Raw genomic sequence first — 17,484 nt, 5'->3', positions numbered from 1 at the left:
TTATTTGCTCGGATTTTGACAATAATTACCCCAATGAGCTTATTATTGCAGCAAATGGCGATACCCCGTATAAACGAAAAGCCCTAAATATTTACTTTCAATCATAATGTCAATATAACGCCTTTATGCGGCTGATAACGAGAAAGACAACAATGTCATAAAAAATGTCATATAAAATCGACCGATAGTTCCATTAATACAATGCTTTATTATAATTGTCCAAAACTAAATTAAAAAAAAAGCCATTTAAATGATTGGTCGTGTTCAGCTAGGTTTTGCTGGTACTAAAATGCAATTTTCGAATTTTCCTTTAGAATTTTATTTCCATCCCTATTCTTGTTCAAAACTGGTGTTTTACAGAAGCTTTGCGCTAGACATTTAAGACATCATCATAAAGAAAAGCTGGTCCAAGTTTCATACTCCATCACGGAGGACTAGAGCAGCTCTGACACTGTCAAGATTCAAGCTTGCAGGGAATTTATCACCAACAAGAGGAGCCTTTCTGAAACTCAAACAAAACACACAAACATGTCATAGATTTCATCCACCTTTATTATCAATTTCTTTTTATATGTAGCTGGTATTCTAGACTTCTAGGCTGACACGAATCAACGTGAACCAACTGGTAAAAAGGGCAGCTGATGTGTCATAGTACAACTAAACAGAAAAATGCTAAAAATCAATGATAATAAAAAAGGTCAAATAAAAGATCTACAATCACATTGTTTAGGACGGACACTGGGTGATTAGACTCTATATATACATATAAACGGTCATCTGGTATAAAATGAATCAAATATCACATCTGTATGGAATTAGCAATAAAAACACAAAAATAGGCAATTAAATACATCAACAATCTGAGAAATACAAAATTCCTCAAAACAAACTCACTATGAAATAAAGTCCATTGGACTTTTCTTATTATTTAGACAGCTTCATTCACACATACTTATCACTGAGACCCCTTGCATCATCACAAAATCAAATCTTGCACTCAGTACTAGTGGTTTTAGGATTACCTCATAGAGGAATTTTGGTACATAAATCAGCATCATTTTATTGTGATTTCTTTCTATCAGCTAAATGGATGCATACAGTATCAAAACATACTTGTAATAAGAATAGTATTTGATCACTGTTCACCTTAGTATGTTAAGTTTTTAAGGTTTCCTTTCACTATTCACCAAGTATCAGTCTTGACAAGAAGATAACATTTTCATCTTTCTTTTTTTTTTTTTACAATATACATAGAGACAAAATAAAAATATAAAACAAAAATGTGATAGAATAATTCTTTCATGCACAGGCAAACATTCAGTCATACTTCCAAATAAAATTAAGCCATGCATTATGAACAATACATGTTCAATAAATATGATAATAAAAATACACACATCTGTCATATATTAATGATTTTTTTTATAACTTACATAATAATAACAATTTTATACAATACACTGTGTAACAATAGTCATAAGTGATTTAAGTAATGGTGTGTCCACACCATCCCCACAGGGACAGTAGTAAACAATGGACCCCTAGCCCCCCTGGGATCTCATCAACTGGAGCTGCTACAAGTAGATCATAGTTAGTACTCCTTCACCTGATTGGCTAGCTAGCCACCCCTGTTACAGCCCTACACTAGTGGAATGTTTGGTTTGTGGATGGAATAATACTGTGGTATGACAAGGATTTGTGATTGGCTGTACAATGACAAATGCTAATATTTACAGACAATGAACACATTATAACTAGGGATGTATTTCTCATTAACCTAAGAAATCAGAGGAAAGTTTCCTTAATTACTGGTACGATATTTTAACAGCCCCACCCACTCATTCATTAAACATTAATTTAGAAAATTTTGTAAAGCATATTACCTACTTAATCTTACTTTTATTGATTTAATGCTGAGATTAAGAAGAAATAATCCCACTGAGTAATTATGAATGCTAGATCTTAGCACACCAAGTACAAATAACCTTTAAACTTTTAAAAGCTAATTGTGCACCAACTAAGTTAATGTATAAATAATGAAATCCTCCATTCTCTAAGTAAAAGACAGGGAACTATGTAGGTGTGAATTACAAAGATATGAATACATATTATGTTTTGCAATTTTCCAATTCTAGAGATCACTCTATATTCATAGATAGCAGGTAATGATCACATTAATTTATATAATCCCATTAGGAAAATCTTTTATGGCAACTTAAGTATGGCCATGGCTATATTATCTATCCTCTTCTGTTTATCAATAGCTATTAATAAACATAACTTGGGATTGGTAATGCACTTATACAAAGTCAAATAATGCTATGTTTTGTTTTTATACAATGTATACGTAGACCCTGTCATTTAGTGTAAAATTTTCACCATTTAGTCCACAAAAATAACCTCCACATATATCTTGATCAGATATGAAATTAAAGTCTGTATGGCCAAATGGCGTCCATGGGAAGGTACTGTGAATCTTCTGTCAGTCAGTCTTCAGGATTTTTTGCCCCCCTGTATGGCAGCCAGACCTGAGGCAGAGATGGTTCCAATATTCTGGTTGTAACTTCCAAAGTAGGCCTTTGGGGCCCCATGGGAGGGGTTGTTGATTGCATTACTGAACTGCTTCTTTCCATAGATTGGTTTCTGTTTCTGGGTCGTGGCTGATACTGGTCTCTGGCCAGGAACCTAAAATAGGCAAAAAATACACAGTGAAATTGCTTTGTACATGATGTATTTCCTATACATAAATAATCACATATCCAGAACCTGTAAAATATTGAGAACATGCTTTGCTTTCAAAACTGTTTTCAAACTTCATCTTATATCCAAATTTTTCTACTTGAATAACTCTCAATATACATGTAGAAAACATGACACAAAACACAGAAATCTCTGGCTCTAATCACTACATTCTTCTTACTTCACTTGATCATACACTACACTGCAAAGTCTGCTGGCGTGATCTCTAATCGAGTGCATCAGACCAAAGCTACAACCTATGGTGCTCAAAGTACACACCAGAAAATACAGTTCTCGTCAAAAACACGAAGGTGAAGCACAATTAAACACACCAATTCATTGCTTGAAATGCACATATATAAATTTTAAAGTGCAATTTTGAATCATTTTAGTAGCATTAATTTACAGTAAATCAAACATGGATGTTTACACTTGAAAAACACTTGATTGGTTAGCAAGACTTGAGTCCTCAAGTTGATGGACTAAAAATTGTGTCAAATATGATATATCAAAAAGAAGTTACACCTAAAGTTTTTAGGAGTAAAGCTAGGTAACATCAAAATCTAAAGATGATAAAATTTTTAAACAATGATATCTATTTTATGAATCAAAACTAAGATGTATGTAGTAAATAAATAATGTAGATGTCTTAACACAGCAAAATGAATATTGCTTAAGAACAATCTGTGAGAACAGCAAATGGAATAAAAATATTTTCAATAATATAAAATTAGGCATCAGGTAAAGGAGCATGCTTAAAATAAGCTTAAAATCTGCAAAGCAAAAAATTCAGATGTAAAAGTTCACTCTGAGAATGATAATAATGGATTTACAGCAAAAAATGGAAAATACTACATGTAACGGTATTTCTTGATGAGGGGGTCTCAGTATTAGCGGACAATGGATGTACGTGTGCAGTGCCAATTGCTTGTACATGTACTGATGAAGTACAAGAAGCTACTAACTACGATGAGATTAAGTACATCTCTGTGATTAGAAAAACTGCAAAGAATCAGCCACACCAGCACTTACATCACCGTCTCGATACGAATCGTAGAACGTATTGTGGTACGTGTTACCATGCACACTGACGGGATGGTATGTGTCATGGTACGAGTCGCAATATGCTTGATAGGAAGATCTTATAGGTGGAAGTGGTGGATCCATTGCACATTTTATCAACCGACCAATGCCTAACTGTAGAGAAAATTTTACATCATAATACACTCCCTATCTCTATAATGGAACACCTTCAAACTCGTGTCTTTAATATAAGGGTTCTTGTCCAAAATCAAATACAGCCTAAAGATAGAATTCTATTACTTTTCAACTTTTTGTTACTTTCCTCTTTTCAGGGAACCATAAAAAATACAGAATATGTACCAGCGTGCATTCTAACAATGAAACACTGGTTAAAACAACTGAAAAATATGTATAAAGTACTGAAAAATAGGAGTATTCCATGTTTCATTTATACCAAAACAGCATTCAGGCCAGAAGGATCTTTTTTCAAGTCTTTTTTAATAGGTCATTTTCATCATTATATATAATTTTTGGTTGATAAAATGACCCCGAAACCAGGATCCACCCAAAAAAAGAAAAGAGAGAGATAGATTTAAAAGAAAGATGATAGACAAGAAATCTAATTAGATATGATATGTTCAGGTGTATTTTGATGCACACACACTTCAAATAAGAAAACAGGACAGAAAAGTTAGATGTGTATTAATTAATATCTAGCCTGAACACTGCATACACAAGTGTAAATTTACAGAAGAAACCAGGATGTGATGTTGCATCAGTGTACATCTCTATAAAGAATTCATACCTAATACAACATTGAACTACCATAGAAGATTTTTTTAAGTCATGACTTTTCTGTGGATTGAAACTTAAATTTGTGTAGTAGGTATTTAAGATAAGCAAATTACTTGTCAAAAAGTCTTTCTCATGTTGAATATAAAACCTAAATTCTTACAGATTTGTTCCCATGACTAGGGGTACAACATAGCAGAATTGAATATATATAGATGAAAATTTTCTGATGTACATGCTCATTTTCTTTAAGTTTTCAGAGATAAACAATTAAGGAAAATGAAACATTGATTAATGATACAACACATCCTGATACTCTTCAACATAAAAAAAAATAAAAATTCATTATTAAAAAAAATAATCAGCTTTAAAAATCACTGGCAATCAAAGGAAACACAGTGTGTATATGTGAACTTAAAGGTCAACATACGTTTATTTTTTACTACCAGACTGAAAGAAAACAATAGCTGAGGGTTAAAAAAGCAGCATTTCAAATGGAGAGATTTCCTTGGAAAACCAGTGCAATTTTCTTAAAATTAAAAAGCAAAGCATTTACAGAACATTAAAGAAAATAAGGACAAGGACCTCTGAAAATACCATCTTCACAATGTCAAGGCTTAATGCTTATATAAATCATACTTAACCTTGACAAGAATAAAATAAAATAAAATCCAGCTTGTCAAGTAGGTACATGTAACATTTTTGGTTCTAGACAAACTTGCAACTTCAGTTTCTTAATAGTTCTTATTGTTATGACAGCTCCATGAAAGCAAGTCTCTTTTTTTATAGAAATACAGGGGGAAAAAATCATTGGATTTAAATATCTCATGTAAAACATTCCAGTCAGTTTGTTTTCAGGATTGCTGATCACATGTGGAGTTATGACTCAGTACTGACAAACTCAACTTCTGTCAAGAATAACTATTAGATATGAAGCAAAAGCCTACAGTGACACTGTAAAGATGTGCAATATTCTAAGAACAATCTGTAATTCCTCCGAGGACCACAAATCTGCCAGTCTGTAATAACTTACCAGGCGTGAACTGGTTACAGATAAGCCTCCCCTGTCCTCTTTTGTTGAGCCCGGCTGACTGCCGTATTTTGAGCTGGGTCGTGACCCTGCTCTAGTAGCTGCTGGTGCAGACGTCTGTCTATTTTTTGAAATAGGAGGATAAGGGTCTTGCATCTGAAAGATAAAATGATAAGGATGAACACATTTGAGAAGACATTTTAGATATTTAAGATATAATCTCTCTGTGTTTATACATACATAACTTCTAATAGTCTTTTATTTCCAAAGATATTAACTGCAGGGTTTGTATTGCCAATAGAAATACAATAAATTATATGAAACTGTAATGTAGCTATAGCATACTCTACTAAATAAATTTCTACTAGTGTATATTATTTATCTACCTATAAGTAAAATACATACAAGTAATGAATATAATTAAATTATATAATTATTCTGTCTATAGCAAAGGATCACAACAAAAATATTAGAGGTCAACACACATTGATTTTTCAGCTCAAGTCTTCTGAAATAAAAATTTAACTGATACTGTCCAATTGTAAAGCAGTCTTGTTGTTTCAAAGCACTATCTATGGAAGGACTTCATCATTTTACAAAATTACATACCGGTAACACAAAATTAATAATGTTTGATTTTTTTCTTCTAAATAATATACGGATTTAAAAGGATGGAAAATAAAAACTGCCAGATAACTGTTTCAAAAGAAAATAAGACTGGTCAAAAAGTAGTTAGAATACAGTAAGGACAGGGTACTAGTACACAAGACAGGAAGTGTGAGAACTAGCTAACATCCATGCTGGTTATGTATGAGAAAGCTCTGCCTCAAACCAGCCAATCAAAGGTCCCATCTCACCTGGTTTCTACCCAGAAGGAATGGGTTCATTTGAAGCCTCGGATTTTGTGCTCGAACAAAAATGTCATACAACTGCATCTGTGTCAATACATATGTATAATTTACCCCAAAACTCTAAATCCCATCTTTTCACATTCACTTAGAATGGTAAATAAAATCAAGAAAATCAAACTTCAAAAGGAGAAAACTTTGTACAACAATTCAATATCATAGACAGCTAATGCCTAAGTTAAATTTAATTAGTCTCTTAATAACCGCAGATCCGAATTTTTTTCAAAATCAGTCAGGATAACATGTGTAAGACACATCTGGAAACGAACAGCAAGGTTTTTAAGTCTGCTGTATATTAATCAAACGCAACTGACTGGAAGGACAGAGTGATATTGATTTGTCTACAGGAGAAATGGGATCTGACAGGGATACAGCTGTAGAGAATGTGTTGTTGAGTCATGGCCTAACTACATTTATCAACACTGAGACACCTGTAGACATGTCTGTCCACTGGGCGTCTACTCACCGCAGCACTGCTGGAGTAGGAAGGGGGGATCTGGTCGTTCATCCTCTGTCGACTGTGCTGTCTGGCTCTCATGTCCTTGGGATCTGTGTGTGTCGTTCTTCCAAAGGCTGCAATGATTCAAATAACATGCAATGAAGAATCAACTTGATATTACACAGCAATTTAAGACACTAACACTATCAATGTTCACTTTAAAGCATGCCTTCTCCAAACATCCTATGTCATAGAATGACAAGATAAATGAGGAAATAGAAGTTCTTGATCCTTGGACACAGACCTGAAGTGAAGGAGGACTGGTGATGAGGGGCCGAGTGCGGGTGCACCTCGGCTACTGGCTTGTTGTATTTGGAGGATGCTGATGAGAATTTAGCTGGCATAGTGTTTTCTTTCTGGTAAGGTTCACTGGGTGGGGGGTTTTCTTCAGGGCTGGACTCCCTCAGCTGTTGGGCACTTCTAATCTCATGACGTTTTCTCCTCCTCTCTTGTTTCTTCTGTATTATCATCTGTAACAAAATTACACTCTATTAATGCAATGTTGAATGCTTTTGTCAAGGTATACATCATGCTTCAATACTGATAAAAGGAATATTGATCTGGCCCAAATGTCATCAACTCTCCTCGAATCCATACCTTGCTTCAAGTCTGAGTACTAATGACAAATCTATGCACTTTAAATTTTAATAACAATATATCTGAATGTGATGGACGTGTGAAGTTGTCTCAGTACTCCTGATAATACCATCTAGCCCCAGAAAAAGAAACCACTGGGTTTTAGTTGTAATCTGGACATCTCGCTTTAAGAGAGTTACAGCTTCTCACCTCATACAAGCAGTCTACTTCTTCACCTCAAAATCATGGGTTCAATCTAGTCTCCTACTTTACTGCATACACACACAGTTCCAAGTTCAATCTCAATATCTTGCCTCATACACCAATTACCTAGTTTTAGTCTCAATATTTCACCTCAAACACAGAGTCTCTGGGTATTTTTATCTCACAATCAACACATTCACAAATTCTTAGTTTTTCTCTTAACATCTCTCATACAGACCCTAAAGTCTCAATCTCACTCTCTCAACTCATATGTATTTCATCTTGCACTCAAACTCTCAAGTCATAATCTCAGCATCATGTAAACAGACTGAATTCTACATCTCAGTATCTCACCTCACTCACAAACTCTCAAGTCTTAGTCTCAGTATCTCCCTTCACTCACTAACTCTCAAGTCTTTAGTCTCAGTATTTCACTTCATTCCCAGACACTCACGTCATAGTCTCAGTATCTCACCTCATACAACTTATTCCTGTACTCCTCCACAGTCAGCTGAACATCATCACTGAGAGGTGGAACAACATCGTAATTCAGGGATACCTCCTCAGCAGCATTGTGAAATCTATGGAAAATAAATACATTACAAATTGTAATACATGTTGAATCTTTTATGAATATCATACCAAATTTCCATTTCATTTTTCAGTTGAGTTTTTTCATCTAAATTTTCAACAACAAAAAAATACAGGTACGTTTTTTAAGAAGGACGACTTAAGTTTTCATTGCAAATATTTTTGGACATTCTAGTAAAATAGTAAATCTGTATTTTGATATGGCTTCTAAAAAGAACCAGATGGTAGATTTTTTAAAAACTTTGCAAATAAACTAATGTTGGTATTTATTACATATGGTTAAAATTGCGAGTTTTTCTATTCTGGTTTTTACGCTAAAAAAAAAACAAATCGGCCTCCTTAAGTGTTTTTTTTTTTTTTCAAATATTCCCTTAAATATCCCTTAAATACATATTTCTGATCTTAAAAAAAGGAGGAAAAATTTGACTATTGCATCCTAGTTTATAGATAAAAGATGATGAAAACACAGTAGTAGCCTGGTTTACCTGGAGATGTATGGATGTCGGAGTGCCTCATCAGCAGTGATCCTCTTGTCCGGATTAAACAACAACAGTTTTTTCAGTAAGTCTATGCCGTCTTTTGGAGCGTCCGGTAATAGTTCTTCTATTGATTTCTTTGATCTGTATTAAAGTAACACACTTAATTACATGGATGCCAAATATGTCTACTGCTGAAATTATTCATTCAACACTGCAACCAACTGAAAAATATCTAGCAAATGGTCTGTACTGTACATTTATTTCAATCATTTGAAGTTGAAATCTTACATGTTCAAACTCATTAAAAGTAATTATATGTTATTGGCTTCTGTATGTTTTAAAGAGAAGTAATGGTAATGCAGTGGTGTTTTTTCTGTGTATATTATTCCAACCAACAGTTTAAAGAATCAAACCAACTACAAAATGGCTCTATTTACAATGAATGATTCTGTGTAACTTTTTATCACGTACAACAAACAAACAACTTACTTTAATGTTGCCTTTTCCAATATAGATGCACCATAAGCAGATTTGATACTGTCAATGTCTGAAAATATCAAAACCATTTTACATTTCAAAATGAATGACTATTCAGATAATGAAACTGAAAATTTTATAAAAATGCTTCTACAAAGATGTTTTTAAAGGACACATAGAAAATAATTCTGTTCCATTAAAATGGCAAAATAGAATCCCAGTGTTACAGAATGAGAATGCTTTACCTTCTTTGGATGGCAATGGAATAGTGCTCATGATTTTCTCTATCTGGTTAAGGGTGGATGATCCTGGGAACAAAGGCTTTCCTCCAAGCATCTCCCCAAGGATACATCCCAGGGACCACATGTCAACACCTTTTGTGTACCTGGGTATAAATCATAAACAGCTTACATTACTGAATGTCTTAGTATCATTGTCTTTGTGCTCTCAAAATATAATTCATTTTTACCAAACTTGCACATAATTATTATTCTACGTAAATTTTATTATTTCTTTTAAGACAAGCATGTTACTGTGAAGCTGTAAAATTTTTTGAGTCTCTCTTGATGTTGTGTACCTGTGAGATGCTAGCAGGATTTCTGGGGCTCTGTACCAGCGAGTAGCTACATATTCTGTCAAGTTTGGGTCTCCAGTCTCGGCATCTACCCCAATCTGTGTCAAGGACCGAGCAAGCCCAAAGTCACAGACTTTTACAACACATTCACTGTCCAGTAAAATATTAGAGGGCTGCAAAAAACCAACAGTGAACTCACAACTTTGTACAATTCCAAGTTGATGCATGTCTCCAATTCTATCAAATTATAACTATGTTGAAAATAATTTCAATGTACGGTACTAAGATTTAATGTTTGACACATTTCTGTATACAGAAGCATGGTGTTACATGTACCTTCTGGTCTCTATGTATGACATTGCCCGAGTGAAGGTACTTGGTGGCCTTGAACAGCTGATACATGATGTAACGTTTATGTACATCCTTGAGAATGCTCCCTCTCTTTATAACATTATGCAGATCTGTCTCTGTAATTTATTTTACAATGTAATTAATTTTTTTGATAATGATATGATAAGATTAATGGGGTAATACATTTTCAAATATTCAATAATTACTGATATTCTGAAGTTTTTTTTTCCCAATGTACTGAGAGAAAAAATGGCATTATTAATTTGTATGAAAACACTATAGCTTTGTTTTCTTACCCATAAATTCAAAAACGAGGTAGATGTCTTTGTCATTTTCTGCTTTGATCACATTGTGCAGCTTAATAATGTTGTTATGATCTCCAAATTCTTGGAGAAACATTATCTCTCTGAATGTTCTCTGGAGATTAGTAACAAAGAAAAGATAATGAAATTAATTCATGGAAAATGAAGAGTATACTTCTGATGAGTTGGAAGAGTTTTGTCAAGAACTAACAACAATGAAATTCTTACAAAAATCTTTTTATCTATTAATCGGTCAAATCTCTTCGATAGATCTATTTAAGGTACCTGTGCATCTGTTTGATTTCTGAAGGCATCAAAAATTTTCTTTACAGCAACAACCTCTCCTGTTCTTCTGTCAACTGCTTTCCATACTATTCCATAAGCCTGTAGAGATAATTCACTATTGAATCATGCTTCACTTGATATACTGTATTAACAACACATTATATATTTTAGCTAGTTGTGATGAGCTATCAAATTAAAGCTGCTTGGTCCGATTTTTTTGTAATTACAGTATCAAAATTTTTTCCATACAAATCATTCATCTTAGAAAGTTATGGACTTTCTCCAATTTACACCAGCAGAATCAGTCTCCTTTCAAAGTAAATTAGAAATATTCAAAGTAAATAAAAATAATTTCTCTTTGGGCAAACGAAAAAACAAACCAAAATGCATCACGGGAATGTTTAGAAAAGGAAACCGCTTGGTTTCGTCCCCCGAATGATTGGGGTTATTCAACCCGCATGCTATGCATCGATTGTAAAGAAAGCAGACTTTGGAAATATTAGCGAACAAAACGTACACATGTTTATTTGTAATTGTCTGATCATTTCGACCTTTATTTAAAGCGATGTCAAAGTCGTAATACAACCATACCCGTCGCGTCGTCAGGGGTGAAATTTAACATGAGGCGAAATAACGCGGTACCTTTTAATGTCGTTTGTTTTGTTAGCAAATTTTGTACGTATTTTTCTTCATTGAAATTTGGCATAATTGACGGGTAAAACTACTGCAATGTCTATTATTATACATATACTAAGCATAGCCATCGTTTAAAAGCGTGCATAAAATTTGATATAAAATCGGACCAAGCAGCTTTAAAAGTAAATCAACAAAACATCAACAACTGTAAAAGTATTTTATCACTATAATTTATGTCTAGCTTCAGTTGTTAAATATATAGCGTTCTTGATGCAATAGTAATTTACTATAAGTATTATATCGAAATAAACAGTAAATGCATTACATGTAATGTATTTATTCATATTTATACGTATATATTATATAAATATTGTTACAAGTAATAAAAACATAGTTTAAATATCTTTGAACAAATAGACCGAAATGATGTAAGTTACAAAGATGGGGAAAATCTAGTAAAAATGTTATAATGTAATTACATATAAAAAGCTGACAGTTTATAAGGCATGTACTGACACATTCTTTTATGGCAAAGAAAGCGTACCTCGTTACCAACTTACAACTAAAAATTTTTACGAATCTGTTGCAAAATAATACCAACAATTACAAATCCACTTACCCCTTTTCCTAGACGTTTCTTGATTTCATATTTTTTCGTAATGTGGGGCTCTATTTCTGAACTCATGGCTATTTCTTAAATGTCTACTTCGACTTACTTGGCCACCATTATTGGACGTAAATCACCTTGAAGAATTCTTACGCTACAAAAAAGAGTCCAAACGAGTGTTTGTAAAAGGTTTAAAATTCATCGCAATAATTTGTGAAACAGTTTAAAATAACATTTTAAAACTATTGTTATATATAAAAATGAAATATATATATTTAAAAATGCTAATAATTTTAATATAATTTACCCCGCGAATGAATATTGCACAGAAAAGTGCCCGATACGCAGATTTAAGTGACGTAAGCGCTTCTGCGAAGTTTTGTGTTGTTGTTATGGAAAGGGGGAATATTCGGGCTTTTCCGTCAGATAGGCCGATGATTACCGATGAAAACCGTGAAGACGGAGATGGCGGGAAAATGACGTATCTATCTAAAGGTACGATTTTCTTCATAGACTCGGTTTGTGTAAATATGCGCGTTTCTGAAGTTATGCAACACATTTCTCGTGCATTTACAGTAAGCAAATTTTGAGCAATTTGAGGATTAGAACCATAATCGTTATTTCTTGGAAGCCATGCACAGAATCGCAGCCATCTTGTCTTTTTGTTATGGGGCGGATCCCAAATATGTACAATAAATTTTTTTTTCTCAATTTTTTATTTTTTATTTGGTGGTTTCGTACAATCATGTTATTTTCCTTGCGATATTTTCAAAATACATGTTATTATCAAATTTTGAATTTAAACACAGCTAGTGTTATCTTTTTATTTTGATTATTGATAAGAGACACTTTAAAAATATTAATATAGTATTGATATTTTGCAGTCTCTGGATTTTTGACAACGGTGATCATAGTAGTTTGTTTATTATGGATTCTGATTTCATGCTATAATTCGTTTTAAAATTGTTGAATACCATGATTACAGAGTCAAAGTATGTTTGAAATTGTTAAAAAAAAATAAAATTACAATGTTCCTACAACCGTCAAATAATTTGATATAGTCTGTCCCAAGATATTTATACCAGATATTTGGACGATTTTTAATAAAAATACAATACCTGTGAAAGAAGTGCAATTGAAATCAATGAAAGGGAAAATTTCCAAGATATCGTCAAAGACGCATCGTTTTCACTCGAAACAGAAACAAAAACCTATTTTTACGGAGATTTTTACACTTTTTTCTTCATTCAGAAGTTACTGATTTGGAATACCTCGCAAAATTTTTCAACGTTATCCTCCACGTACACTCATCTCATTTGCTATGAAAAATCCCTGTAGACTTTTTATTTTCAGCCGTGTATTGAAATCTGACTAGCTAGAGGGAACCCATTGGATTTTTTTTTATACTTTTGAATAAACATCGTTTAAACCCAGAGGTATTCATGAATATAGAACAATTTAAGAAAATGTGTGGCAAAAATATCTTGGGACAGACTTTTATATCAATGGCATGACCAAGATAGGATTAACAATCCGATTAAAGATTTAAAAAAAAAAATTTGGCACAATTTATGAAATGTATGAAAATTTTCACACTTGATTTGTTTAAACCCAAAGTAATAATTCAAGACTCTTCTTGTTATTTCCCTTTGCATATTTACCATCAAATGCGTCATCATATGTTTTTGTCATAAAGATTTGTTAGTCATATTTTGTTTTGCCTTTGACATGAAGGACGCTCTGGCTTTGAATAAAACGCGTCACGTAAACGCTGTCTACGTAACGTTTGGATGACAATCCATGACAAACTATCAGATGAACAGAACGCTTTTTTATTGATTTTTTTTTTTGCAATAAATACTTGTAAGAAAAAAAAAACGATTTTGGTCCTCCACCAAACAAAACACTTTTTTTTAAATGAATGTCCAAACAAAACACTACATTTGTTATTGGCTGTCCATGTCGTTTGGTTGTTTAAGGCTCTTCTCCACCTGCTGGTCAATAGATCGATGCTCTACCCATTGCGCTATTAATTAAAGATATACATGTACATGTAGTTTATACAGGCGGATAAATCCGCGGTGACGTCCGTGAAAAAAAACCATACTGGTATAGTATTTATCTATTCAGTTGTCCATTTCAATTTTTAGACTGTTATGGATGGTAATATTAATAAGACAATCAAGTTTATTTAAGAAATAAACAACAATTTAAAAAGTTCACCTGGATATGAAGTTGGTTGGTGACGTGATCAAATCCTGTGAAGCCCGAAGGGCTTCTCGGTACCAACCAACTTCATATCCCGGTGAACTTTTTAACATTTATTACTTATATTTACGTTTGAAAAAAAAACAAATCGTCCAGAACTGTTAAAATTATTACCAAGATTTTAAGTTTACAATAAGACAAGCGATAAGCGCGTGCTGTGATCATTGTGACGTCATGAAAAAGTTCATACAGATATTGAACGTTTCGGTTCAGATATAAGGAAACATATTTGCAAATGTAAATATTTTAATTTAATCCTCTGAAACAAGTCTTTTTGAAATAATTAATCACTCGGGTTATGTTAAAAATAAACAATCCAACCAGTCTATTGAAATTTAAACGTCTTCTTTGGTTTTCGATAACATTGAATTCATCCACAATCTTGGCAGGGAGCGGGGGAGGGGTCACACGGGTAGTTATATACAGTCTCACTCGACGTCTGTACACTGTGTTTTTAACAGCGAATGAATTTTGCATAATACATGGATCAACAGAATGTGCAAGTTTAGTGTCTCCCGAGACAGAAACTATTTCCCGAGACGAAGCCGAGGGAAATACATGTAGTTGCTGTCGAGATGGACAATTAGCTTACTATTGTCCGAATTGTCAGTAAATAGTATTTTATTATACCTAAGAAATTTTTATTTGTTGGCGATGCTGATTTTCTTGAAGTGACAATTCACCATGGGCAGAGACTGCCAGATAGCACGAAGGCTATTTCACAGTTAGATAGAATAGCATGTTTATTTAATTTGCATATTCATTGTTCTTTCCCACTGTAAGCCCATACGGAGGAACTGCAATTATTATAGCATTGAATCATGATTTTTTGAAGTATACACTCTCATAACTGCAGCGGTGTGTGCATACAAATTGAGTAACGCGCGTTAAAAAAGTTTGAATAGAGGTTTTGTCTTGAAGGCATATATCAGGTAGTTAGCATTATCCACGCATGTGACTGCAATTTCTAAATACCGATCTCGATCCATAATACTTACCGATATCCAAAGAAACCATCTTTTGCGATTTAAATAATACAGATTAATCAACAGTTTGTTTAAATCATGTTTCCTATTCAACAATAATCAAAACATATTTTCTAGAGTTATGAAATAATAAAACAATGCACAGTTTTTATTTTTACGGATCTTTTTTTAATATATATATATTTTAATGATTTTACCATTAATATGACAATTGTGATCCTGAAAAGGCCGGTCCCTAGGGTAATTTTATTTCCAATTGATTAAGGGCGTTAAGGTTTAAAGAATATCAAAATTTTAGAGAATTCTGTACGTAAATAAAATTATAAGAGCTTAAATTCTCTTTGAAAATTTATTCATTTTATCTAATTTGTAAGCAGATTTATCTATTTTTTTATAAATAAGCAAGTGTAACATAAATTTTTTTTTTTTTAAATAATAATTCCTTTATTTTACACAGGATATAAGTCAAAAAATGATTTTGTGAAAGTCTAATTTCAGGCTTAGGCTTATATTCTTTATGTATGAAAAAAGCGCCCTTTTCCGCAATCGGTTCTATTTTTAGCAACGGTCCTAGCTTTTATAATACCGATGGACCAGCCAACAGGGTAAAATTTGATAAGAACATATCCGCAGATACACGTTTGAAAAATATGAAAAAATTCTGTACGCATTTTATTTATCCAGTTGGGTATGGACCATTACCTTAATGGAAAAACACAGTAGAATGTAAATATTTTTCTATAATCGCAATTGCTGTGTCTGTATACTATGACATCATAAAGGTGTGACGTCATATACTTTTCCATGACGTTATAGATTTATAAACCACTATACGATACGTAACATCATGTGTGTTTTTCTCTATAAAATTGATGTATTTAATTAAAACATGCCTTATAATAACATTTTAAAGGAATTATTGTTATAACATATCATTGATACTGTTAACAAATCTATGTGAATTAAAAAGATGCATTACAGTCTGAATGTTTATATTTGATGCAATAGCTATATGACAAGGTCTAGGCTAATACAGGGTATATGCAAGTGGTAAAATGCAAATATAAGTAATAAACAACGATTATTTAGTGAACATTGCGTTATTATCGCGCATCATGGAATATCCCAGCAGAGCAGTTGCTATTCATAACGCCATGTTCACTAAATAACGTTGTTTATTTCTTAAATTCGTCTTTATTTTTGTAAAGTGAAAATACACACAGGTATAGCAATAATAAATATGGAATGTCGTTTAAGTTTGGAAATGGGTCCACTAAAGGTCTCGAGAGTTGTTGGGGTAAAATATAACCCGTGTTATGTGTTATACCCGTACATGTATGTTCTCAAAGAAACAGCATGTTCTCAAAGAAAAAGTATCCATTGTTTAATCAACTGCGTAAATAATTAATTTTTGTAATATGAAATAATAGACATATAGAAGCAATTTTGTCAGTCTAATTGACAGATTATAGTGGTGCACCAACATCTCTCTATTCACCTTTCTCAATTCTTGGAGATTTCTACTATTTTTTTTTTTTGTCCTTTGTTTCTAATTTAGGTAAGGTTACGTTTAGAGAGGAACCAAGGAATCGCTCAAGACCTAAATTTAGACAGCTGTCACGTGATGTCAGCGGGGAAGTGTTCGATATTCCAGAGGAGCATCAAGTCATCTTCGCTTATGAGACATTGCATGGGAAGTGTACGCTGATAGGCGCTATATGCTACAAAACCGCGGACTCTCGTTTGACCGAACCGGACTCGACGTTTGATTCGGATTATTACCACGTCATAGCTTTTCTGTTTGTGAAAGGAGATTTTCAGTGTCAGGGCGTCGGGAGACAACTTTTGGACAGAGCTGTGTTGTCCATGTTGTCAGTGACCAGAAGACCAATTCGTGTACAGAGCGCCGAAAGGGCTGTCGCTTTCTTTGAGAAAATGGGTTTCGTCCAAGTAGGGCAACCTTTTGAAAGCATGTGTGGACCTCGATTGTTTAAATTTCTTTTTAACATGGAAAAAATTGTGAAATAAATTTTCTAGAAACCTAAGAATTTTGGCCTGTATTGTTTAGAGGACACAGCAAATTTGTTTCACTTATAGAAGATTCTGATGCGTTAGGTTTAGGCCAATGTTCATGACCTTAACTGGAAGAACACTTTC

General features: G+C 33.3%; 2 protein-coding genes across 4 annotated transcripts; one reads left to right on the top strand and one right to left on the bottom strand.

The window, feature by feature from the left end:
- Window positions 1-534: 534 nt before the first annotated feature.
- Window positions 535-12,227, bottom strand: LOC128164531 (extracellular signal-regulated kinase 2-like). 3 transcript variants are annotated; one of them, XM_052828439.1, is made up of 15 exons: window positions 12,086-12,227; window positions 10,831-10,929; window positions 10,540-10,660; window positions 10,229-10,359; window positions 9,896-10,065; window positions 9,564-9,703; window positions 9,331-9,388; window positions 8,848-8,982; window positions 8,247-8,352; window positions 7,236-7,461; window positions 6,959-7,065; window positions 6,442-6,519; window positions 5,588-5,740; window positions 3,772-3,936; window positions 535-2,685 (listed from the first exon to the last, which is right to left on the bottom strand). In XM_052828439.1, exons 1-15 carry the CDS (start codon window positions 12,149-12,151, stop codon window positions 2,494-2,496), a joined length of 1,947 nt encoding a protein of 648 aa, XP_052684399.1. In that variant the 5' UTR covers window positions 12,152-12,227; the 3' UTR covers window positions 535-2,493. The 3 variants fall into 3 exon arrangements, with proteins under 3 accessions (XP_052684399.1, XP_052684401.1, XP_052684400.1); XM_052828441.1 differs by lacking the exon at window positions 3,772-3,936; XM_052828440.1 differs by lacking the exon at window positions 6,442-6,519.
- Window positions 12,228-12,415: 188 nt separating this feature from the next.
- On the top strand, window positions 12,416-17,477 carry LOC128164534 (uncharacterized). The gene is made up of 2 exons (XM_052828444.1): window positions 12,416-12,568; window positions 16,886-17,477. Exons 1-2 carry the CDS (start codon window positions 12,466-12,468, stop codon window positions 17,353-17,355), a joined length of 573 nt encoding a protein of 190 aa, XP_052684404.1. The 5' UTR covers window positions 12,416-12,465; the 3' UTR covers window positions 17,356-17,477.
- Window positions 17,478-17,484: the final 7 nt, after the last annotated feature.

The sequence above is a fragment of the Crassostrea angulata genome, chromosome 10 (genome assembly GCF_025612915.1).
Source record: "Crassostrea angulata isolate pt1a10 chromosome 10, ASM2561291v2, whole genome shotgun sequence".
In the NCBI taxonomy this organism is placed as follows: Eukaryota; Metazoa; Mollusca; class Bivalvia; order Ostreida; family Ostreidae; genus Magallana; species Magallana angulata.
This window is presented reverse-complemented; position numbering and strand designations above follow the sequence as displayed.

Excerpts from the sequence above, each read along its gene's own strand:
- LOC128164531 (XM_052828439.1), bottom strand. The coding sequence starts at position 12,151 with ATGAGTTCAGAAATAGAGCCCCACATTACGAAAAAATATGAAATCAAG. Across the intron at positions 10,930-12,085 it reads AGAAACGTCTAGGAAAAGGG|GCTTATGGAATAGTATGGAA; the intron begins GTAAGTGGATTT and ends TTATCTCTACAG. Across the intron at positions 5,741-6,441 it reads TCCTTCTGGGTAGAAACCAG|ATGCAAGACCCTTATCCTCC; the intron begins GTGAGATGGGAC and ends TTTATCTTTCAG.
- LOC128164534 (XM_052828444.1), top strand. The coding sequence starts at position 12,466 with ATGGAAAGGGGGAATATTCGGGCTTTTCCGTCAGATAGGCCGATGATT. Across the intron at positions 12,569-16,885 it reads AATGACGTATCTATCTAAAG|GTAAGGTTACGTTTAGAGAG; the intron begins GTACGATTTTCT and ends TTTCTAATTTAG.